General features: G+C 35.2%; 1 protein-coding gene across 1 annotated transcript in view; it reads left to right on the forward strand.

The window, feature by feature from the left end:
- The first annotated feature begins 1,076 nt into the window (after positions 1 to 1,076).
- LOC128237977 (inositol polyphosphate 5-phosphatase OCRL-like) overlaps positions 1,077 to 25,229 on the forward strand; it is a 44,856-nt gene continuing 20,703 nt past the window's right edge. Inside the window, exons 1-17 of the mRNA XM_052953552.1 lie at positions 1,077 to 1,117; positions 4,462 to 4,521; positions 4,786 to 4,911; positions 6,490 to 6,588; positions 7,528 to 7,642; positions 8,062 to 8,178; positions 8,705 to 8,812; positions 11,420 to 11,487; positions 13,710 to 13,818; positions 16,438 to 16,547; positions 16,817 to 16,952; positions 17,436 to 17,546; positions 18,854 to 18,922; positions 20,480 to 20,576; positions 21,368 to 21,492; positions 22,888 to 22,998; positions 23,776 to 23,886. Of these exons, the coding sequence (XP_052809512.1) occupies positions 1,077 to 1,117; positions 4,462 to 4,521; positions 4,786 to 4,911; positions 6,490 to 6,588; positions 7,528 to 7,642; positions 8,062 to 8,178; positions 8,705 to 8,812; positions 11,420 to 11,487; positions 13,710 to 13,818; positions 16,438 to 16,547; positions 16,817 to 16,952; positions 17,436 to 17,546; positions 18,854 to 18,922; positions 20,480 to 20,576; positions 21,368 to 21,492; positions 22,888 to 22,998; positions 23,776 to 23,886 (1,713 nt within the window). The remainder of the gene's footprint in view (positions 1,118 to 4,461; positions 4,522 to 4,785; positions 4,912 to 6,489; positions 6,589 to 7,527; positions 7,643 to 8,061; positions 8,179 to 8,704; positions 8,813 to 11,419; positions 11,488 to 13,709; positions 13,819 to 16,437; positions 16,548 to 16,816; positions 16,953 to 17,435; positions 17,547 to 18,853; positions 18,923 to 20,479; positions 20,577 to 21,367; positions 21,493 to 22,887; positions 22,999 to 23,775; positions 23,887 to 25,229) is intronic.

Here is a 25,229-nt window from a genome sequence, read left to right on the forward strand (position 1 = left end):
GACTGACGGACACATACCTAGTTTAGAGGGTTGCTGTGACCTTGATCTTGAAGTTAGGGGCACGGATCTTGAGCGCGACACATCCTCATGCTATGGCGGTCTTTTCTGCCAAAACATCAGGACATGAATGAGAAAGATATAGAATCGACAAAAACGGGACGGAGGGACCGACTGCATGTACCTCCTTTTCAATGATGTTTTTAGGCCCAAGACTTTTGTAAAAGACCACAAAAATTTAACTGAGTTCATGTGGAGATGAAAACCATACTCGAAAGTACCAAATATCAATGAAAATCAGTCTTTGAATCATACCTGCAATAATGTTTGATTTACCAAATAAGTTCATGTACGAGTATGTAATAGTTTGCGTATATAAACAGTAAAACACATATATACACTCGGATATGAATGGGAGAACTCCCATAAACTGAAAAAAATACTTGAAGGTTTGGTGTTGAGCTAATTGTAACTGTCTTGCATAATAATTCAATAAATAAGATACTACAGGAAAGGACATTTAGGTGTACAATCCATAATTCATTCAGTGCGGGTTTCTTCCTTCTGCCTGCACTGTGTTCTTGTATGTAAGATGGAAGAACATTTATCCTTTATCATATTCATTAATATATAACTATAATAATTTTGCAGACATATATTGGTGTTCATACTACAACTTCTTGGTATGCTGGGTCATTTTCCTCTGTACATGTATGTTTTTGTGTTCAAACCTAATCTAGCCTTGCGCTTTTAAGTCATATACTTCTGAACATTCTAATTTCACTCTTATTTCCATATAGTGCTGTTATGGATAATTGGTTTAAATATGTACATTTGTAAATAATTTGATATACTCTCTTTTTAAAGCTGTGATCTGAATGGAAATAGTATTTTCTTTAATAATAAATTGTGTTCGCATTCTCTTAAAATTGTAGTTGATGGGCATAATAAAATATAACACTAGTATAAAAGTTTAGTTGAATCTGAATATAACCTTTTGCTATTATGCCCGTTTTAAGAATAAGTATTGGGGGTGGGTTTGGTTGTGAGTCGGTTTTGAGTGGTGAGTGAGTGAGTGGATGGGTGTGTGTGTCGGCAAGTTGGATGGACTGACGGGCAGGTATGAGAGTGAGTGAGTGAGTGCCATGCTATCATTCATATGTTGTTTTCGTATTATCACATAAAAGGCATCATCGCTCAAACCGTTCAGCACCATTAGTGCTTTGATTATACATGCACTTCATTCATGAAAACTCAATGCTAACATACTGAAATTGGTCAGTACAAGAAACATCTGGTAATACACACAGTAAATAGCCCAGCAGGATGACATGCTAAGTGGTGATTTATTGACTGGTTCAATTTCATGGACTGATAAGCCCTTTTCTCAAAATGAGGAGTTTGGGAGGCAATTTCCCTGGACTGTAACATAAATATTGAAACAATAAAGCACTTGTTCTGGGAATGCCATCATAGTCATGTTTTTTGGTCAAATATAAAAAAAACTAATCAGTAAAAATAATATCCCAGAACTAATTGATTATAAAACAATATCATTTGGTGTAGAGCCCAAAACAGATTATTCCGTAATAACTAACTTCATTATATTAGCAGCAAAATACTATATCTACAAGTGTAAGGTGAACCAATTTCAACTTAAATACGAATATTTTATTAAATTCGTTAAAGAAAGAAAAGAAATGGAAGCACATATAGCCTTAACTAAAACAAACTGGACATACATTAACAGTCTATTTTCTGAAGTCGGAATATGACATTAAATATAGAAGTTTTTTTGTAAAATATATATATACATGGATATTAATAACATGTAACTAGTTCAACATTATTATGTGTATAATATTTACTGATGTAATAATATATACAAAAGTTAATAAAAAAGAGTAAATAAATACAAACGCAATACAAAAAAAAGAAAAAAAAAGAAAAAGAAAAGAATAAATGTTGAAAACAAAGGTTCTTATGAAGGGTACCAAGTTTTATTTGAAAGAATGGTGCAGAAAACACGGTAGTCCTACCTTATGAAACTATTAAATACACGGTTACAATCTTTTTATCAGTTATTAATATTTTCCATAGGCCATACATGCCATATTTTCTGGAGACCATTCAGGGGGATTTGTTCAGAAAAGCTGAAAATTTAGGGGGATTTTGGTAATATTCAGGGGGATTATTTTTAGCAGGTCTAAGTTGGCGAAATTTCAAAGTATTTTAAGACGCAAGTACGAAAAAAATTGCCATATTTTTGAAAGGCTCCCCAGGGGATTTGTCCAGAATTCCAGGGGATTTGGGTCACATACCAGATTTTCATTATCGCCATGTAGCGCTATGGCGCACGTGCCAATTCACCTTGTTTACCCCTTTTTCCAACACTTCAACTATATTTTTATGAGACACGGTCATATTGCATGATAAAAGCACTCACTTGCAAAATACAATACTTAATAGGAAAATATGTTTCAGAGACAATTTGATGGGCTTACCTTCCTCTAAAATTTGGATACAAAATCTGCTGCCTATCACAAATGATGACTTTCAGACTAATAGAGAGAATGGATTGAATTATCAATATTTTTCATTTATTCCAATTCCCAAATAGTCAGATTTGTTTGCATTTGATGAAAAGCAAATGCATAATTTTTTGTTTAAGTATTTCCTTTGGCATTCATAAAAAAACAAAACAAAAAAAACATCACCACCATAATAAATAAATACTAGTCATTTCATCCGAATTGTCTACTTTCAGTTCACTTCTGAAGTTCTGTTATTTTCCGATATTTACGATGAAGGTTAATGTCATTGTACTATGTGATAACGTCCGGCATTGTCCCGGAAATCTCTGTCACGGAGTCACGGAGGGTGCATGTTTGTCCCGGAAAGTCATGTAAAAAAAATAAAAAAAATAATCTCGGAATCGATTATCTTAATTTTACCAATGTAAGTCAGCTATTTTGCCTGTCCGGGACACTGGTCGTAAAACACAGGACTTGTTGACACTAATCCGTTAATTGGTACGTGTGTCGTCGAGGTCATCGTCAAACACCCGATAATTGATCTATTGGCCTATTGTTGTGCTTAACGAGTCGGGGTGCGTTCTTGTATACAAATTCATTGTTTTCATATGGATTTGTTTGGTCTTATGAATGATAGCTTTTAATTGAAGAATTGATATTTTTCACACATTTTACCGACAAACGAGCATGAAGGTAAGTTCAAAGAAAGTGACAAAATGAGTAAAAAAACAAAATTAAAACACGTAAAACATCCCATATGCCATTCAAATTTCAAGGTCGATACGTCGTTATACTTAAAACTTACGCGTCCATAAGGAATTATAGTGTTTTGAACTTTTTTTCGAACTATCGTTGTGTATTTTTACGCCGAAATAAAACTGACGATATGGTGTTTAAAGGTGGTTATATAGAGTGCTTTAATCACGTGACCATGGTAAGTCACGTGATCGCTTTATACAGCCGATTGTTGAAACGTCTCTATCAAAATTATATGCATCTCCAAACGGGAAAAAGCTCATCGACTGGAAAATCTTATTGATCGTCTGGAAAATATTGTGTGTCATAAATTGCAAACGTTTTAAATGTGATGAAAAAATAAATATTGTGTTACGCATGTTCTCAAAAGCGCGGGAAAACAGGTGCCCGTATAGTTTATTTCCTGTTTTGATGAAACCGAAAGTAGACTGCATATCCTCCTGGTTAGCACTTCATTTAAAGCCTGTGAAAATATCTGGTGGTTTTATTTTTTCAAGAAAATCCAGAAAAACAAACAAACCATGTCAAGTAAAAAATACATCTTGGCAGTCAAAATAGGTACATTTTCCCGACGTTAAAAATGACTAAAATAGCCCCAGATATGCTCTAGAATGCACCACAGACGTTCCCCATTTCAAAAAACAATTCCGGGGGGGGGGGGGGCATGCCCCTGGACCCCCCTAATGTGCGTTGACATTATGACGAGTGTCCCGGAATCGACCCAAGAAATTATCACATGTATGCATGTAAGTGAGGCATAACAAAGAACAGCATTGTCTATTAGTTATTTAATCCTTTTCTTTACCGAATAATTTACTGTCACCTTTAAATTATTAATCCTTTTGATGACAATGACAGTTTTGAAGAACCCTTTAATTTGTTACATCCTCTCTGATTGGATAAAAATTACAGTTTAACCAATGAAAATTGACCTTTTATCTTACCAGTCTATTTGACATTTCTTTGCAAATTCTGTTAATTGCAAACAAAACAATGCCTGAAATGTGCCTTGGTGATTTATTAAGTGTCACCCAATAGGTGTTGTTAAAACACACCATCAGTTGATAATCCAATTAAGCTGCAGGACAGGAAGGGCATTATAACTGTCAACAGGCTAATATAATTCAACCCTTTGATAAATTCGATTAATTTTAAATACACTTTTTTATTCCAGGGGATATTTATCCTTCTCCGGGAGATCGGAGGATGGGTCGAACGCCGGGGGAAACGACATGTATGATAGGTTTTATTTAGAAAGAAGTTAAAGGCTTATTACTCAAAATTTATGTTTGTTATACATGTGTATGTTTTGATTTTGAATTAAGTAATATTTGTGTTCTCTTTGAAGACACATTATATATCGTCTTTAAATGTTAAGGTTGTCTGAAATTGTATTTTCTTTCACCTGTTGGTGCTTTAATCGATTCACTCACTGATTTTATGTTAGCAACAATTTTTTAAACATTAAATAGAGTATATTACTAGAATTTTATTTCAGTGCGTTGACTGAATTCTTGGAAGGGGTTGAAAAGGAGCCGGGAGCCAATATGGACGCGAGGAAAAAACTTGTCGAAAATCAGCTGAAAAACAGACAGAGCGAGTTTGTAGAGATACGAAAATTCAGGTATGATTGTTTTATGTAATATGCAGGTTTTCACACGCGCCCTAACTTTCTGTTATTAGCTCGACTATTCGAAGAACAGGTGGGCTATACTACTCGTCCCAGCGTCGGCGTCGGCGTCCGGTTAAAGTTTTAGGGCAAGTTGGGATTTTCACTTATAAGTCCAATACCTTACATTTAATTGACTTAATACTTCACACAGTTGTTCAGGGCCATCACATGATGAGGTTAGATAACTCCATATTATTCTTTACACAGATTATGGCCCCTGATTGACTATGGAACTTGGGTTAAAGTTTTAGGGCAAGTTGGAATATTTATTAATAACTTCTATATCCTTTGTTCAATTGACTTAATACTTCACACAGTTGTTCAGGACCATCCCACAATGAGGTTACATAACTCCATATCATCCTAAATACAAGTTATGGCCCCTGATTGACTTAGGTTAAAGTTTTAGGGCAGGTTAAAGTTTTAGGGCAAGTTGGGATTTTCATTTAAAACTCCAATACCATTCATTCAATTGACTTAATACTTCACGCAGATGTTCAGAGCCATCACATAATGAGGTTAGATAACTCCATATTATCTTTTATACAAATTATGGCCTCTGATTTACTATGGAACTTAAACTTAGGGCAGGTTGGGATATTGTTTAATAACTTCTATACCCTTCATTCAATTGACTTAATACTTCACACATTTGTTCAGGACCATCACCCAATGAGGTTTCATAACTCCATATCCTTAATACAAGTTATGGCCCCTGATTAACTTAGGTTAAAGTTTTAGGCAAGTAAAAATTAAGGGCAAGTTGGGATTTTAATAAAAAAACTATACCGTTCATTAAATGCACTAAATAAAATTCAAAATTATTTACGACCATCTTACAAAAAGAAACATAACTCCGTTTTAAGCCTAAATACAAGTTATGACCCTTGAATTTTTTCCCTTTGAAAGGCATATTTGTATATACTTAACCACATTTTTATAATGGGAAATCAAGTTATTTGAATGACTTACGTCATTGTTTGGGCGGGCTGGTGGGAGTGCAGCATCAAAGTCACCTTATGTATCAAATAATTTTAGTTAGGTTTGACATAAAGAGACCAAACTTGGTATTATTACATCGTTATTGTATTCTAAGTCAAAGCGGCGTAGGTGAGCGCGCTGTCTTACGACGGCTCTTGTTTTTGTGAATGAATGTGTTTTCTAAACTGCCCTCATAATGGCCCAGAAGGCAGAAAATGAACTTCTCAATTGTGAAGTGAACCAACCTGTTGGTGGTTAGTTACTTTTGATATCGGCAAGTTCATCAAAAGTTTATTTGTGTACATCAAAAGTGGTGAAAAAAGTTCAGTAGACATTTATTTGCTTCAAAAAGGTAACTTCAGATCCCAACACCATTCCTACTTTTATCTTAAAATCTGTTCTTAAAAACCATCATTCTTATTATTCCTTTTCTGTTTTTGGTGAGTGGAACTCCTGAAGTTATCAACTTCTATCATACTTGAAGGATTAATGTTGATAACATGCTTTAAAAAGGTATGTGAAGTTCATTGTGTTTGGTATCATATTCAGGGTGTTCGTGGGGACGTGGAATGTCAACGGTCAGGCTACAACCAACCTGGATGAGTGGTTGGCTTGTGACAAGGAGCCTCCTGACATCTACGCTATCGGGTAGGCATACACATATCTATGCTTCAGACTACAACCATTTTTTTAGCTTGTCTTTTTTAAGAGAAAAAAGTTGAGGTATTGTCGTATGTCTTAGTGTGATTGGTATTGGCAAGTTATACCCCTTATTTCAATTGTTGCCTCAAAGTCACGACATCTATACTATAGAATTGGCATTTGATATTGAATTGCTAAGGTCTACTGATACACAATATTGATTTTTTTAAACTTCATTTCAAACTTTATTTTACTTCATCTTGTTATAATCGTGACAAACAGGAATCGGTCTAATAGTAAATATGACGTAAGCCAGATTATGACGTCATAGATTGCTGTCACAGCTAATAGAATGGCAGCTCCAATAGGGTGACATGTTTAGAAGGTTAAAGATACTTTAATGGTTATTTAAGTCAATTTTGTGTAATATATATTTTACTTGATGCTTAAATTGAATGATAACAAAAATTTATAATTTCACCCATTTCTGTTTTTTGGGGTTGATACGGTTCACGTTTCATATCAGTTACTATTAAAGTGACATTCTTATTTAAAATCAATACATACACATGTATAACAAACATAAATTTTGACTGATGAACCTTTAGCTACTAACTAAAGAATGCATTTCTGAAAAATATTAATTACTGATAACAAGATTGTAACTTTACAGTGATCAACTATTGTCTCATGTGGTAGAAATACCGTGCTTTCTGCACCTTTCCTTCAATTTAAACACGGTATTCTTTATAAGAACCATTGTTTTGGATATTTATTCATCCTTTTCAGTAAATCAAAACAATTGTTTTAATTGTGGTACATCTTATTTGGGAGTAAGAGAGCATCTTTGAAAATAAACATAAAGACCTTTTAGTGTTTGTTAGTTTGATATGTTGCTACAGTTATATTTGATGGCAATTGCTATACAATACTTTTTTCTTACAGTTTTCAGGAGTTAGACTTGAGCAACCAGGCATACATTTTCTCAGACTCTGCCCGGGAGGCTGAATGGCAGGACGCCGTAGCAAAACACCTCCATCCACGAGCTGTATATCAGAAGGTAGGAAACTAGATGGCAAATGGGCAAAGAATTCCATCAACAGCCCCAATAATGCTCTATCTAATGGCTGTGTTTGAAATCTGGCTTCGATGTTTTGAAGTTATAACTGTCATACAATCAGTGCTTGTTGTAAATAGTTATAAGAGATCACCTTTACAATAATACTATACTTGCAGATAGCCTTAGTTTTATTTGGGCTACTGGATATTGGTGAAATCAGTGTTTTAGCCAGAAATTTCAAACAGCAGAGTGTGTCCAAAAAGGGGCTTGGTTCTTACTTGAAAAAAGGCTGAAAATAATTTGCTGTTGATATAAATCTGTGTCTATTGTAAAACTGCTATTTACATCATACGCTCTTATATATGCACAGTTTATGCTTTTTTTATAAACCAAGTATATAAAGATTCCCTTTTCCACAGTTGAAGTCCATCCGACTTGTTGGTGTTTTACTGATGGTCTTCATCAAGGATATACACTGGACTCATGTCAACCTTATAGACTCTGACTATGTAGCCACTGGCATCATGGGAATGTTGGTACGAGGTTATAATAATTCTCTAATTTCTTTCAATGGACTGTAATCTGATTTTTGTGTGTCGTCTGCTTGGCATTGCAGACATATAAGGGCACTGTCGTTGTCACACTTTTGATTTTGATCGAAAACTTTTGGATGACTTTTTGTAGAGTCTTCTTATTAGTATACACATTAGTCAAGGTCAGTAGATGACCTCTATTGATTCTTGGGGTCATTATGTTGAGGTCAAGGTGACACATCTGGTTTGCGTAATTCTAGTGTTTGGTGATTGTGAAAAAAATGAAATAATGTCATGTTATTTTTACATAAATACTTACAAAAAGGTTAGATAGCTTTCTTTGTACAATTGCAATGCAAATGCAATCTTAAGTTGATCGGAAAACTTTTGTAATTTTAGAAACACAGCAGTATCAAATGTGATTTGAAGAGTTGTGTTGCATACATATAATAGGTTTTCCCTAAGACAATATTTAGCATAGCATCATTCATCTATTTCTAAAGTTGTTTACCATGTAACTGTCACACAGGGTAACAAGGGCGGGGTTGGTGTGAGATTCTCCCTACATGAATCCACCCTACTGTTTATCAACTCGCATCTAGCAGCCAATCAGGAGGAATATGAGCGTAGAAACCAGGTAAGGGTCACTTATATTATAGAAACTGTTACCATGGTAACAAGGGGAGGGTAAGTGAAAGTTTCCCCTCCAACACTCTACCGTATTGTTTATCTATGTAGAAACCAAGTTAGTGCCCTTTTGGTTGCTCTGTAATGTAAGTACATGTACATGTAAATAGTTTTGTTAGCCTTCCTGCGGTAAGGATAAAATTTACTGACATAGCACTAACAAAAAAAATAATCTATTCAGATCATGCCAAATTAGTTTAACTGCACAACAGATCGAGCGAAAAAATAAATTAAAACCTCAATATATTTACAAATAAAATTTAAAAGGCCTTTAATAACTCAGTACAACCCAATGTAGGTAAGTGTATCCAGCTTGGGTTCATTATTAGCTCACTGGAGCACGAAGGTCGGCTATTTGGACTGCTTTTTGTTCGGCGTCCATCGTCATGTGTCGTATGTCAACTTTTTGCTTCAAACAACTTCTGCTCTTAAACCACTTGCTGTTTTTTAGCTAAATTTAACTGGAATGGTTCTTAAGTGGTTTCAATTTAAAACTGTCTAAGAAATTGAATTTTATGCGGAACTCTGTTGCCATGGCAACCAGAATGATAAACTTTGAAAACATCCTCCTCAGAAACTGCTTGCCAGATTTCAGAAAAATTAACAAAAATAATCTTTGTGTGACCCTCTATCAAATTCCTTCAAACAAAGTTGGTTCATAAAAAAACATTGCCTTCAGGAAGTGGGGTTAGTTTTCACTATTTGGCTATAAGAAAATCTTCTCCAAAGAAACCCTTGGCTTTATTTGAAAATGATTTCACAGAAAATATACTTTGACCAACTACCTTCAAGCCATAAATGTAAACATGTATATGGTCCCTTATGCCAAACTCTTCTCAGAAACAGCTGGCCTGATTTAAATGATTCACAGAAATGTTCCTTGGGTGACCCTCTAATCAAACTGCTTCAAACCATGTCAGTTTTGTACTAAAAATGGTCGTCAGATGGAGGGTCTAATTTTCACTCTATGGCTACATAGAAAACTTGGAAAATCTATTCCTCAGAAACATCAGGCCAGATTTGAAAATTGATTAACATAAATGTTCCTAGGGTCAACCTCTACCAAGTCATTTCATGGCCAGCAGATGTTAGTTTTATGTAGACTTAAATAAGGAAAATCTTTAATATCTTTGGCCACTTGTTTAATACAGACTTCACTTAAATAAGAACATTGCAGAAAATCTGCAGTGCACAGAGCTTAGATATTTACAAAGGAGATTTGCAGAGTGGTACTTTACCAATTGCTTCTTATTACCTTATTTCCCTAGCAACCATCTCTTCCCTTAACAACCATGGACCTCCTTAGCAACCTTCATCTTCCTTGGCAACTGCATATTTTCTTAGTAACCAATGGCTACCTTGACAATGTCTTGCTTCCCTTTAACAATTACATTCCTTAGCAACCATGGGCCTCCTTAGCAACTATGAACCTCCTTAGAAACCATTAGCTTCCTTAGCAACCACTAACCTCCTTAGATATCTTTGCAAGAGATGTGATTTGACCACAGATTCGCATCTTTCTGCATATCAAATGGCTCCAGGGACCATTTTTGTGAATTGCTTATATCTGAAAAAAATGGGGGAAGTGAAGTAAATTTACCGGTTAGTGCTCGTGTTCCTCCTTGAGCCGAGAAATATGCCTGGTGCAATTGTCATTAATACACATTGGTGGAAGCCTTCCATCTAGTCCAATCAAAAAAATTTGAAAAATATAACTTTTTGTAACAGAATTGAAAATATATTTAACCGAGCAGATGAGGCTGTGGAAACGCTGTGGATATTGTTGAGTCAAATAGTAGAAGCAACTTTCAGTTGGATTGGCTAGAATCATTAGTAAATGTTCACACTTAATGCCGTACATGTCATCTTGTATCCACAAGATTGACATTGACGGGAAAAAAATGTCTGTGATTTGATTCCTTCATCAGTTACCAGATTGTTGTTTAATTTACTGTTTTAAATTGCTTTCTTATTAGTGGGATAAATATTATTGATTTTTTTTGATTACTTTTTCTGATTTTTTTATTAGTATATACTAAGACGGTATGTGAAAAGTATAGTATGAAATATTGATGTATTGCTCTGCTAATAAATTTGGTAATTACTTCATTTATAAGTATTGACACTCAAGTTTGCCTCAAATTTGAAGCCAGAAGAGCCCTTAAAAGGCTTCTAAAAAGTATGTTTTTCTTTGGCTAAGGGGACGTTGCCACCTTTAAACCCCCACTGGGGCCCTTGAGCATGCCACAAAACTCCTCGGTAACATTGTTCAGCCCTTCAGCTGCCAAGGCAATCACATCCCTGCTTTAGAATAGCTTGGGAATTAGGGTCCTATGGCCCTCTTGTTCAACAGTCTACTTAGTGTGTGGGGGGATGTGTAAATGGTTGAGAAAAATAGTTTACCTTTGAGAGCTCTAGAGCATGGTTTGGATTCTAGAGTCATAATGATATAATTTGGATGGCTGTAGGCAAACAATGCATGCCAATTTCCTTCATTGTTAATTTGAAAAAAAATGCTTATAGTGTAATTAAGACATAATTTTCTTTGTACCTTCAGGATGCATTCGATATAGAAAGCAAAATGTTCAAGAGATTCCCTACACCACTTACTGTCAAAGATCATGAGTGAGTTCTTTTGTTTATTATTATACATGTAGATGTTTTAAATGAATGATAGTGATCCACAATTCTTAAACAGGTTTTCCGAAGGTAAGTCAGTGGGCGGGCGATCTGCAGGCTTGCAGACATACTTCCGGGCAGAGTCAACAATTTGTGTTCCGACTGTAACATTGCCATACAAAGGTCATGGACAGCATTAAAGGTCATTGGTCAAAATGCCTAGTACTTTGTTTCTGTTGTAACTTGCCATTTATCTCTCATGAATGTATGACAGAGGTTAAGGTCACAGTTAAAAGTTATTGGTCAAGATGCCTTTTCTATGCTGTAATTTCCTCTTGCATTGGGGATATTAAAATAACTGGGCAAAATTGTTCACCACGACAAAGCAATAAGCAAGACCCGTATCTGTAGGTCAAAGGTCAAGTTGCACTAACAGGTCATTTGTCAAGATATTTATTTTGGCTTGTCTAGGCTGAATTCTGTATTTTGCATTGTCTGGACTGTTACCTGGGCATGCATAATAACATTTTGAAATAAATTGGCACAAACGTTCACAATTACTAGACAAGTGCCTGCAAGTGCTTTTTTTCTGCAGATCATAAGTGAAGGTCACACTTTAGGATTATTAATCAACATTATTTGTTTTGGCTTGTCTCAGCTGTGACTTGGCCATGCATTGAGGGATATAACTTGGCAGAAATATTCACAATAACTGCACTCATGCCTGTACATTAAATGTCAAGGTCACACATAAAGGTCATTGCCTAGTATGTTTCCTTGTTTGGATTGAGAATTCAAGATAATTTGGCACACATAAAATGAAATACTGTCACCACACTCACGTCTGTACATTAAAGGTCAGGGTCACACTTAAATGTCTTTGGTCAAAATTTGTTGGATTTTGGGTTTTTGGTCAAATAGCATACATTAAACAAGCGCTTTAGTTTGCAGTAAGGTGCTCATGTTTTAACATAGGGAAGCAAATAAACCTTTAAGAGTTTCCTATTTTCATCTATATTCTTATCCATCATTTTAAGCTCGACTATTCGAAGAATAAGGAGAGCTATTCTACTCATCCTGGCGTCGGCGGTGGCGTCGGCGTTGGCATCACACCTTAGTTAAGGTTTTGCATGTAAGCACCTTTAAGTCATTATCTCAGTAAATACATCAGTTATTGCATTGAAACTTTGGATATGTATTCCCAACTATCTTACATACCAAATTAATGAAGTTAGATAACAATTATTTGAATATAATGCAAATAATAGGCCTTTAATATTCGACTTGAAATTCTGGTTAAGGTTTTGCGTGTAGGCACACATAGGTTAATATCCCAGCAACTACTTGAGGTATTGCATTGATACTTGATACAATGGTACTCAACCATCCAATCTACTTAAATAACCAAGTAAGATAACTCCAGTTTGCATTAAATTAAAATAATGGCACCTTTTTATACGACACAGAAATTCTGGTTAAGGTTTTGCATGTAACCACTTTTAAGTCAATACCTCAGCGAATACATCATGTATTGCATTGAAACTTTACACACAGACTCCAATCTTTTTAACCTTCTTATTTAATTAAGTAAAGTAAGATAACTCTATCTTTCATATTATATAATTTTTGCCCATTTATTATGCAACTTAGAAATTCTGGTTAAGGTCTTGCATGTTAGCACACATAGGATAATATCTCAGCAACTATTTGATTATTGCATTGAGACTTTATACAATGGTATTCAACCACCCAACTTAATTGAATAACCAAGTTAGATAACTGTATTTTGCAAATAATGGCCCTTTATTATTAGACTTAGAAATTCTGGTTTAAATTTTGCATGGAACCACATTTATGTTAATACCTCAGCATACCATGTATTGCATTGAAATCTTATCTAACAGTGATCCATGCATGTTTCGCCAAAACTTTTCAATCTGAAAAGTGGCGGAATAGTCGAGCGCGCTGTCTCTGTGACAGCTCTTGTTTATATTATCCCAAACCCTCTTTTTGCACAAATGTTGAAAACCTGGTTTTCATCGCATTGCTGCGTATCTAGTAACATAATATGATTTTAAAGTGAAATATGATTAAATATTTTATTGCAGAAATGTTACAATACATTTATTTGTCACACATATTGTTATTTTTCAGCACATATTTTGACCAGAGATTGCATTAAAATAAAATATGACAATCATGATATGTGAAACTTTGTTCTATATTAGTGTTGTGTTTTGGCTGGGTGACCTGAACTACCGGATAGACCAGGACATAACTGTTGTGAAAGACTGTGTGGCCCAGGGCAGGTTACATAACCTTCTACCACATGACCAGGTAGGTGCACTTTATATATTGTGTGTATATGTAAATATATATACACAATCAATTTTGTTTTTCTATTATTCTGAAAGATCTGTTTGTTGGCTAATAAATTTTGATTGGCTAATAGTGGCATTAAAATTCTTATATTTCAATTTCTGTCCCAAAAGTTATTTAGATATAAACGTCACTTGTTTGTTTACATCGGTTGTGACCCATGGTGACCCATGTGAAAACATCTTTAAGTCAGGTGATTCCTCAGCCTAAATACTACATGTATTGAAGGGTGAGAGGGGTTTTAGCGGTATAGACATCAAATTCTCACCATGTGGTTATGGGTTCAATTCCAGGGGTACTTTCTCCTGGCCCCTCATGATTGACACCAGTTTTGGGTTATACCTAAGAAACAGACTTAATAGTGATTCTATAATCTCTAGGCCCACATAACAATCAAGCTTAAAGAAATTAGTAATAACTCACTATTGAATGATCTTTAGATGAAATAACAGCACATGGCCAATTGTTAATATTGCAATCAATAAGTGACATTGCAATCATTAAGTGACATGGAAAACCCCCAGAATTCTTAAGCAATTTAACCCTTTTTGTTAGGTTATTGTAATATTGGGCTAGGTCCTAGCCTTTTAAAGTATTATAATTTATCTCGCCTAAGAAGCACAATTGAACATCTATGTTTAAAATCTTACCATAAGTCTTTTCCAAGGCTCGTCATTAAATAGTTTGTAGTCAAAATGTTACTCAAAAGTCTTAATGGTTTACCAGTATGATCTATCAATCTTCAAAATTTAATGGTGCATGATATTTCAGATTTTGTTTTTGTTTTTCGCTCGACTATTCGAAGAATATGGAGAGCTATACTACTCACCCAAGCATCGGCGTCACACCTTGGTTAAGGTTTTGCTTGCAAGCACACATAGGTTAATATCTTAATAACTACTTGAGGTATTGCATTGAGACTTCATATAATGATACTCAACCATCCAACCTACTTAATTAACTAAGTTAGATAACTCTAGTTTGCATTTAATGCAAAAAATAGGCCTTTACTATTTGACTTGGAAATTCTGGTTAAGGTTTTGCGTGCAAGCACATATAGGTTAATATCTCAGCAACTAGTTGAGGTATTGCATTGAGACTTTATACAATGGTACTCAACCATCCAACCTACTTAATTAACCAAGTAAGATAATTCTAGTTTGCATTTAATGCCAATGATTTTCCTTTAATATTCGACTTAGAAGTTCTGGTTAAGGTTTTGCGTGTAAGCACACATAGGTTTATAGCCCAGCATCTACTTGAGGTTTTTCATTGAAACTTTATAAAAAGGTACTCAACCATCCAACCTACTTATTTATTTTCGACATAGACCTTTTGTTTAAGGTTTTGCATGTAACCACTTTAAAGTCAATACCTCAGCGAATACAGCATGTATTGCATTGAAACTTTACGCAAAGGCTCCCAACCATTTAACCTTCTTCTTTAATTAAGTAAGATAACTCTATCTTTCATATTATATCATTTTTGCCCCTTTCATATACGACTTAGAAATTCTGGTTAAGGTCATGCATGTTAGCACACATAAGATAATATTTCAGCTAATACCTGATGTATTGCATTGAGACTTTATACAATGGTATTCAACCATCCAACCTACTTAGTAACAAAAGTTAGATAACTCTAGTTTGCATTTAATGCAAATAATTGCCCTTTATTATTAGATTTAGAAATTCTGGTTTAGGTTTTTATGAGCAAGCAGACATAATTTTAATATCCCAGCAACTACTTGAGGTCTGCATTGAGACTCGATACAATGGTACTTAACCATCCAATCTACTTAATTAACCAAGTAAGATAATTCTAGTTTGCATTTAATGCAAATGATTTCCCTATATTATTCGACTTAGAAGTTCTGGTTAAGGTTTTGCGTGTAAACACACATAGGTTTATATCCCAGCAACTACTTGAGGTATTGCATTGAAACTTTATAGAAAGGTACTCAACCACCCAATCTACTCAATTTTATTTGACATAGACATTTTGGTTTAAGGTTTTGCATGTAACCACTTTTAAGTCAATACCTCAGCGAATACAGCATGTATTGCATTGCAACTTTACACATAGGCTCCCAACCATTTAACATTCTTCTTTAATCAAGTAGGATAACTCTATCTTTCATATTATATCATTTTTGCCCCTTTATTATGCGACTTAGAAATTCTGGTTAAGGTCATGCATGTTAGCACACGTAAGATAATATCTCAGCGAATACTTGATGTATTGCATTGCGACTTTATACAATGGTATTCAACCACATAACGTAATTGAATAACCAAGATAGATAACTGTATTTTGCAAATAATTGCCCTTTATTATTAGACTTAAAAATTCTGGTTGAAATTTTCCATGTAACCACATTTATGTTAATATCGCAGCACATCATGTATTGCATTGAAATCTATCTAACAGTGATCCATGCATGTTTCGCCAAACTTTTCAATCCATACACTGAAAAGCGGCGGAATAGTAGAGGGCGCTGTCTCTGTGACAGCTCTTGTTGGTTTTATACAGAGTTTGCATTCATTTAACCCTGGTTATTTCATGTAAAATTTTCAGTTGCGGAAACACATGAGTACCAATATTGTTTATAAAAGCTACTCAGAGGGCGAAATAAACTTTCCACCCACGTATAGATACGACACTGGGACAGACAACTTTGATACTAGGTATGGACTGCATTTGAAAAACTTAATACATCAATTTGTAGCCAGTCTGTTTTTGAAGAAAAAGAAAGTTAAGGCCTTGGTTTTTTGTCTGCATGGTTTTCATGGGCGTGCAAAACTTTGCTATAATTTCCTTAACAATGATACCACTTTAAATAGAAAAAGGCAATTGTTCCTATAAGATGAAATTTGCTTCATGAGTATAGCTCCATAACTAAAAATTGAATCTTGCTTTGATTTTCAATCATTAATTACAAACCTTTATTTTCCAGTGAAAAGGCCCGCAATCCTGCCTGGTGTGACAGGGTGTTATGGAAGGGTTCATGCGTTCGACAAATCATCTACAGATCTCATCCGGACCTCAAAATCAGTGACCATAAACCAGTCAGCAGTCTCTTTTACACTGGGGTAAGAGGATAGTGTGTTTTCTGTTATTAGAAAAGTTAAAAGACTTTAGATCTTGTTTTCTGCTGTAGACTCCTCTTGTTTTCGTTGAAGATCTTTGTCATAGGGTTGTTTTAGGTGGAAATGGAAATTCTCTCAGTGCCATAGCTTTATTATTTTGCTACATATTTGTGTAAATTGAACATTGAAAATTAGCAAAAAGTTTATTCATTTTTTTGTGATTGCCATTTGTGACATCTATTCCATGAAGATAATTAAAGTTACGACAAATATCCTTTATTGAAATGGCCCCCTGGGACAAAATTTAGGAGTCTAATAGTCTTGGACTCCAGTGTCGAACATGATGATCATTGTGATCTATTCCTAGAATCAAATCCAGGACCCCTATAATGAAAGGTCCAACAAAAACACAACATCTTCAAGTTTGCCTTCTTGCACCCATCATAGCAAATGAGCAGTGAACATGATTGACAAATGATTTTTCAGATCAAAGTGGTACTGAAAGAGAAATACAAGAAAGTGTATGAGGACATTATGAAGCAGCTAGATCGATTGGAGAACGACTATCTACCACAAGTGTTATTAACCCCGAGAGAGGTATGTACAGGGGGCAGGGGGAGGCTTGGGATTAGGGGAAGGGACTAGGGAGGACTTTATTAGCAGCTAGATATATTGGAGAATGACTGTTGGCTACCACAAGTGTCATTAACCCAGAGGGAGGTATGTACAGAGGGCAGGGGGAGGCTTGGGACGAGAAGAAGGGATTAGTGAGAACATTATAAAGCAGCTATATAGGCTGGAGAATGACTACCTACCACAGATGGTATTAACCCAGATGAAGGTGTAAAGGAGTTGTGTTAGGGTGAAGAGAGAGGGAATATTTAAGGATTGAGGGATTAGAGGGAATGTATTGGGGAGGACAGTATAAAACATTTTGTTTGCCTAAGAACGACCACCTAGATCAAGTGTCAATAACCCAGAGAGAGATGTGTACAGGGGCTGGGGGAGGTGTGGGGATATTAAAGGGTTTGTGAATGAAGGTAAGGGATTTGGGAGGACAGTATGAAACATCTTATTTGACTGGAGAATGGCTACCTATCACATATTAAAGGGTTTGTGAATGAAGGTAAGGGATTTAGGAGGACAGTATGAAACATCTTGTTTGACTGGAGAATGGCTACCTATCACATATATCATTATCCTAGAGGGAGGTGTAAATGGGATGTGTATGGGTAAAGAGTGAATGGACATTAAAGAATTGGGGATAAGGGATTGGGTAGATAGGGTAGAAACAGCTTGACACTGGAGAATTACTACCTACGTGTACCATATGTGTCATTGATTGAAGAGAGAGGTATGTACATGGGGTGTGGAGGGGGGGGATGCAGAGAGAAAAGAGAGAGAGTATTAAAAGATTGGGGATGGGGGATGAGGGGAAAGGACTGGGGAGAACATGGTTAAACACCTTGATTGACTGGAAAACGACTACCTATCACAGGTGCTACTAAGCCAGGGGCAGGATTGTACATGGGGCATGGGGAGAAGTATAAATAGAGGATTTGGGGTTGGGAGAAATTGTATAAGAGGACAGTCCGATTGACTGAACAATAACTATCGCCCCTGAGGATATATTTACATAGAGAGGGGTATGCACATGTGCTCTGGTATAGGTGGGTAAAGAGAAAGGGATCTGGGATTGATGAAGCTAGTGTACGAGGACATTCCAGATATTACTAAAAATGATAAAAATTAATGTTGAATATCCAGCAATATGGACAATATAACAGACAGAGGGCACTCTGGTGTGGTTTATTCAGCTCTAGTTGATTGCCAACCGATTTACCGGTATGCTAAATTTGCTTTTAACTGTTATTAAATGTTTTATTAAATTTATTCCCTTTCAGTTCCTGTTCCTGGATGTGAAATTTAGCGAACCCCATGAACTGATTCTGGCTGTAGCAAATACTGGACAGGTAAAGGACTGTGAGAAAGGTCAACTTAGTATCTTTATGTCAAATGCTCATGTAATATATACATAATTGTATGCTTATTTATTGCACTTCATTGATAATATTGTGTAAAATTTTTGTTTGATGTTTACTTTGTCTGATTTCAAAGAAAACAAGTTGAGATATCTAGATAGCCTTAGTGTTGTTGTCACTTAGTCATCTTCGGTGTCGGTAACGTTGTTGCAGTCATCTAAGGTGTCGTTGTCGTAAAGTCGTCTTCTGTGTTTGTTTCTTTGGTGTTGGCATTCTGCAAAACCTTGTCCATAACTCAAAAACCATTTAATATATTGAAATGAAATTTGGTATACTGTGAAGTCATTAATGTTCGTGGGGCATTAATGTTCGTGGTTTTCGTGGGTTGGGTGATCCACGAATTCAAGATCCCACGAAATATAAACCCTTTATTCACTTTTTCAATTGCCTTGTTTCGTACATACTCTAGTATATTACTTACAGAGGTCGCAGTATATAGTGTTAAAACATGTCTCACTGTATAACTTACGATCATTATTCTGTTAATATATTATAACTGCCTTTAACAAATAATGAACCAAATCAATTAAATGTGTTTTATGCAGCAAATGACAGTTATAAGCACGTGTTTAAACGTGTGCTTTTAATGAAAATCTCAAAGTTTACAAGATGTGCGTGATGAGTGTCTGTACTCGATTTTTTTATTTAATGAAATAATTAATCGATTACTAGTACATTGAAGGTTACTAAGCACCGAACGTGACAATATACGCACCTTTTCGGTGTTTTCACAGTTTGCAAAATTCTTAATTGGCATTCAATGGCTTTCCCTATCTGTATTTATGATCAGGGTACATCTTCTTTTATTACCTTTATTCCCAATTAAATCGATAAGTGACATGGGTATATGCACTAATTGGCATGTCGTACCACATTAGCGAGTGTCATAAACCGAGTGACGTAGAAGATGGAAATCACGGGCCAGCGCGTGGATATTATGCAGACGATCTAGGACGATCGCATCTTCGATTTTTTTTTCAAAAATGAAAATTCACGAATTCAAGTACCCACGAAAATGTTTTTTTTAGGCAAACCACGAAATTTCATGCCCACGAACATTAATGATTTCACAGTATATGTTACCAGAGACAAAACACAAATTAAGGAAGGCCCTTATCTCTGACTAATAGTTGTTGAGTAATGTCTCTTTTATACTGGAAAAATGGACAAGCATCAGTATTTGCTCCATGACACTCTAGTACCATTAGTTCTTAGTTTTACCCAGAATAAACCATTGATTTAGTTCATCTTAGGTAATAATATATTGATTATCAGTAAAATGATGGTTGTATGGTATGCAGCATTGTTTTGCATACAGGGCTCTCACTAGGCTGAAAATTTGGGGAGAAGTGGGGAGACTTTAGGGAGAAGTGATACTTTTCATAACACCTGATACAAGAACTATGCCAGACCACACACATGCCATAGGTATAAGTATAAAACTATAAAAAAGCTTTTCTAACTGGATAACTGACTTTTTGTTTATAGATCCCAGTGACATTTGAGTTTATTAACAAGCCGGATGAAGACACATATTGCAAACCCTGGCTGAAAGTGTCCCCATCATCAGCTGTCATTGAACCAGGTAAGAAATGAAAGCATGTACTTGGATAATGACTTACTTTATAGTATGAATGATGTAAACAAATAATGGAGACTTTTATGAGACTTTTGGCGGTAGAAGATGTGTGTGATTTAAAATGGAGGTATTGTCATAGCCTTAGTGCTGCCTGTGGTGTCTCTATCTTTGGCATTCAAAACCTATAAACCTAGGGGCCGTAGAACAAAAATATTTTAAATATTGAAGTGTTATATTTCTTGAAAAAAAGCTAATGCTTAAAAATGATTTTAAATTTCTTTTTTAAAACTCAGGTTTCCAAATATATAGGTTTCCATATTTTGAATGTAAAATATACATTTAGCATAACACTTCCGACTTCCTACCATTAATTATTATCTTCAGTAATAAAACAGTTGTTGAATTTAAGGAAAATGTACAATTTTGACAATGTTCACCACGACAAGACAATTGGCTCCGGTAAAGCAAGTCAAGTAATCAACAATATTTCATGAGTTATGTCCCTTGACCATCTTTATAGAGAGGGGACGAACATTGCCATCTTCTTGTGGTGGTATCATAAAAGGTGACACTCTCTCAACAAGCATTAAGGGTGGTTGTTACTGACCTTCATAATTATTAATATACATATATCCAGCTACTAACTGATTATAGTTGCACTCGCCCGAGTAGCAGGGCAAACATGTAGGGATCATGTAGTGCGCTGAAATTGTTCACATTGCTGTCCACTCTCTAAATGTTTTCTTCATCCAATCTTTACCAAATATGTTGACAATGTTTATTTTGTAAAACCCCAGGTGACAGTGTGGAGATATTCCTGGAGGTTTTGGTGGATCATCACATTGCCTACCAGTTCAACTGTGGACACCAGAAGATAGAAGATATCCTCGTACTTCACCTGCATGGTGGCAAAGATTTCTTTGTATCCTTTGAGTTTGATTTTTAGCTTGACTATTCGAAGAATAAGGAGAGCTATCCTAGTCACCCGAGCGTCAGCGTAACCTCTTACATTAAAGTTTGCGCACCACCTCAAATATTTTCAATGTCCATTGACATATGGCTTTGAAACTTTGCACACTTGTTCACCATCATGCCCCCAACCTGTACACTGGAGGAGGTAACTCTATCAAGCATTTTGACAAAATAATGACCCCTTTTCGACTTAGAATTTACGTTAAAGTTTGCGTACCACCTTAAATATTTTCAAAATCCATTGACATCTGGCTTTGAAACTTTGCACGCTTGTTCACCATCATGCCCCCAACCTGTACACAGGAGGAGGTAACTCTATCAAGCACTTTTATAAAATAATGCCCCTTTTTGGATTTAAAATTTACATTAAAGTTTGCGTACCACCTCAAATATTTTCCAAATCAATTTATGTAAATATCTCAGCACATCATGTAATGCATTGAAATCTAATCTAACAGTGATCCATGCATGTTTTGCCAAAACTTTTCAATCCATACACCGAAAAGTGGCGGAATAGTCGAGCGCGCTGTCTCAGTGACAGCTCTTGTTGTTGATAAAAATACATGGCATTGGCTTATTGGCTTAATATCACTGGTTATGATAACTACAGTTGTCGCTGGAGAGGTCAATGGGTAATCGGGCAATTTTAAGTTAAGTTAATGCTAATTTCTCAATTGTGACAAATGCTGATTTATAAAATCACAATGCTTGACTAATCTTTCGCACATGTTGCTGTAATTTCAATGACAAATAGCAGGATTTAACTTAATTTCATAAAGAATGGACCCAAAAATAAAAATCTGGGACAAATAAACGCCCATACCCTATGACTCAAAGTATTATTTTTTTAACCAAACTTGTTAAATCATTAGAGAACATAAAACATTAAATTTAAGCATCTATTATGTACATAAAATAAATTAGATAGATGTCAGCAGAGGTAGAACTTTTATTCAGTATCTATATATACAACATAATGTTTGAACTGGGTCAATGTTACCCATGATCCAAACATTTCAAGACATACAATGCAAGTCACAAATGCCATATGGATGACCGTAAAATAAAACACACTGTGAAATAACTTAAACATAATTGTCATTATGAAATGTTCAAACAAATTTTAGTCATTATAAATTATACTATAAGATATAATAATATATCATTTTATTTGTAGATATTTCAGCTCATAACTGAACTTGAGAACTTAGCCATGTTTAATACTTGAACATAGTAAAAGTTCTCATCACATTTTCTGATTATAGAACTAAACATAACGATCCAGAATGTCAACAATATTTTCAAAATTATTTCCACATGATTAGCTACCTTAACCTGTTGTAAGATACCCATCAGTGGTAACTACATTGTGAGCAGTTTTGGGTCGTCCATCGAGGCACTGGTGCAGATGCATGGGCCGATACGGGAGGTCCCCACAGCTGATTTGGTCAATATGGTAGGTGTTATTAGACATATCATAGATTTAGAGCAAGACATGAGTTCATGAGGGCTCATTAAATAATGAAATAATTCTCAATGGATGCCCAAAATCATCATTAATCAAGTATTAAAAACCATTAAAGGGACTGTACAACAGATTGGCAAGTTTTTTTCTGTAACGAATCTCAGGACAAGTATTTAATAAAATGTTAAACACTCTTTGATATCATAATTGTAAAAAAAATACCAAAACGTACTGAGTAAGCACCAAAAGTTATATTTCACGAGTGGAATATTGACGTCTGGTGTTCACATAGTGAAATATATTGCAATTTTACACTGAAATCAACAAATTTTCTTATAATTATATGACTAAAATGGATAAAAAAAGAACAATTAATTGTAATTGTAAAAGGGCGCCAGTTTGTATGTGTTCCTAATGTCATTCTGGAAATGATGTTTTGAAATTGTGTCCCAGCCCTGTGCGTGCTGACATTTGATTTGGAATTGAGAGTGGCTAAAACTTCATAACAATGATAAATATAATGTTATTTCACTGTTTAAAACAGTGAAATAAAATAGTGAAATATCACTTGTATTTCACTGATAAATCTTTATAAACCACTGTTAAGCATATAATAGATAAAGATAGATCCTTACAGCTTTCATCGCTTGATTTGTTTTCTTATAACCTTGATCTTTTATACACTCAGTGATAAAATAATACTCTATAAAGAATGATGGTAAATCCACAAACAAAATCAGCTACTATATAAGTATGATCTTACTTCAGGAGCGGCCTGGTAGCCTTGACAACGTAGACACACATGCAGTAGATACCCGGCTGTTACCCAAGGAGATATTCAGACTTGTTGACCATATACGGCAATATGGCAAACATCAGGTATTTAAAAAGTTTATTGAATTGGTATGAAAATATGAGCACAAGTTCTTTGGAAGAAAAGTATTGTGCATATCTGTGGTCAAAAAATGAAAGCAGTACTGTATAGTTGACATATCCGATATATCTCAAAAATATTGATCCTTTCCAAGCCACAAAAAAAAATCAGAATTAATTTCACTGATGATTCATCCATAAAAAGCAAAATAAAAGGGCTTATGGTAAATTGAAAGCCAGAAGGGCTTATGGTAAATTGAAAGCCAGAAGGGCTTATCATAAATTGAAAGCAGAAAGGCTTATCTTCAATTGAAAGCCAGGAAGGCTTATCTTCAATTGAAGGTCAGAAAGGCTTATGATCAATTGAAAGCAAGAAGGGCTTATCTTCAATTGAAGGTCAGAAGTGCTTAAAGTAAATTGAAAACCTGAAGGGCTTATCATCAATTGAAAGCCAGAATTGTTCAATTGAAAGCAAGAAAGGCTTATCTTCAATTAAAAGCCAGAAAGGCTTATCTTCAATTTTAAGCCAGAAAGGCTTATTTTCAATTGAAAACCAGAAAGGCTTATCTTCAATTGAAAGTCAGAAAGGCTTTTCTTTAATTGAAAATCAGAAAGGCTTATCTTCAATTGAAAGTCAGAAAGGCTTATCTTTAATTGAAAATCAGAAAGACTTATCTTCAATTGAAAGTCAGAAAGGCTTATCTTTAATTGAAAATCAGAAAGGCTTATTTTCAATTGAAAGCTAGAAAGGCTTTTCTCCCACCTCAGATAAGTAGATCCATTAATTTAACCATGCTAGAAATTCTTATCTTGCCCACGGGCGAAGATAAATGGCCCGTCAGGAACTTCTTTTAATGGTCACCACATTGTAATTACCTCCCTTGTTGAAGACTGTCGTCTGTAGCGCATCATGGAAAACTTGTCTGGTGACAATATTTAGAACGCGAGTTAATTATTTCTCGCTTCAAATCTCACCAGAAAACAGTTTTCACTCACCTTTCAAGAAATAATGCTTCACTCTTCTTAGAACTATTCAAAGCCTGATCAGACCATTTGCATACTCTGAATCACTGGGCGAATATCCATGACAACCAATATCTGTACACAATTATTTTCACTAAGCACAAAAGAGTTCCGGCAAAAAAATACATTTTTACTTAATTTTGTTTAACTGAGGTGGGAGAAAAAGTATCTTCCATGGCCGAGAGTGTAGATAGATTCATCCCGACCCTCGCGCAGGGTGTTTTGCGGAAACTCGGTAAACCTCGTTTCCACAAAACACCCTACGCTCGGGTCGGAATGAACCTATCTTACACTCTCGGCCATGGAAGATCCTTATAATCAGTTGA

This window comes from Mya arenaria, chromosome 6, assembly GCF_026914265.1.
Source record: "Mya arenaria isolate MELC-2E11 chromosome 6, ASM2691426v1".
NCBI lineage: Eukaryota > Metazoa > Mollusca > Bivalvia > Myida > Myidae > Mya > Mya arenaria.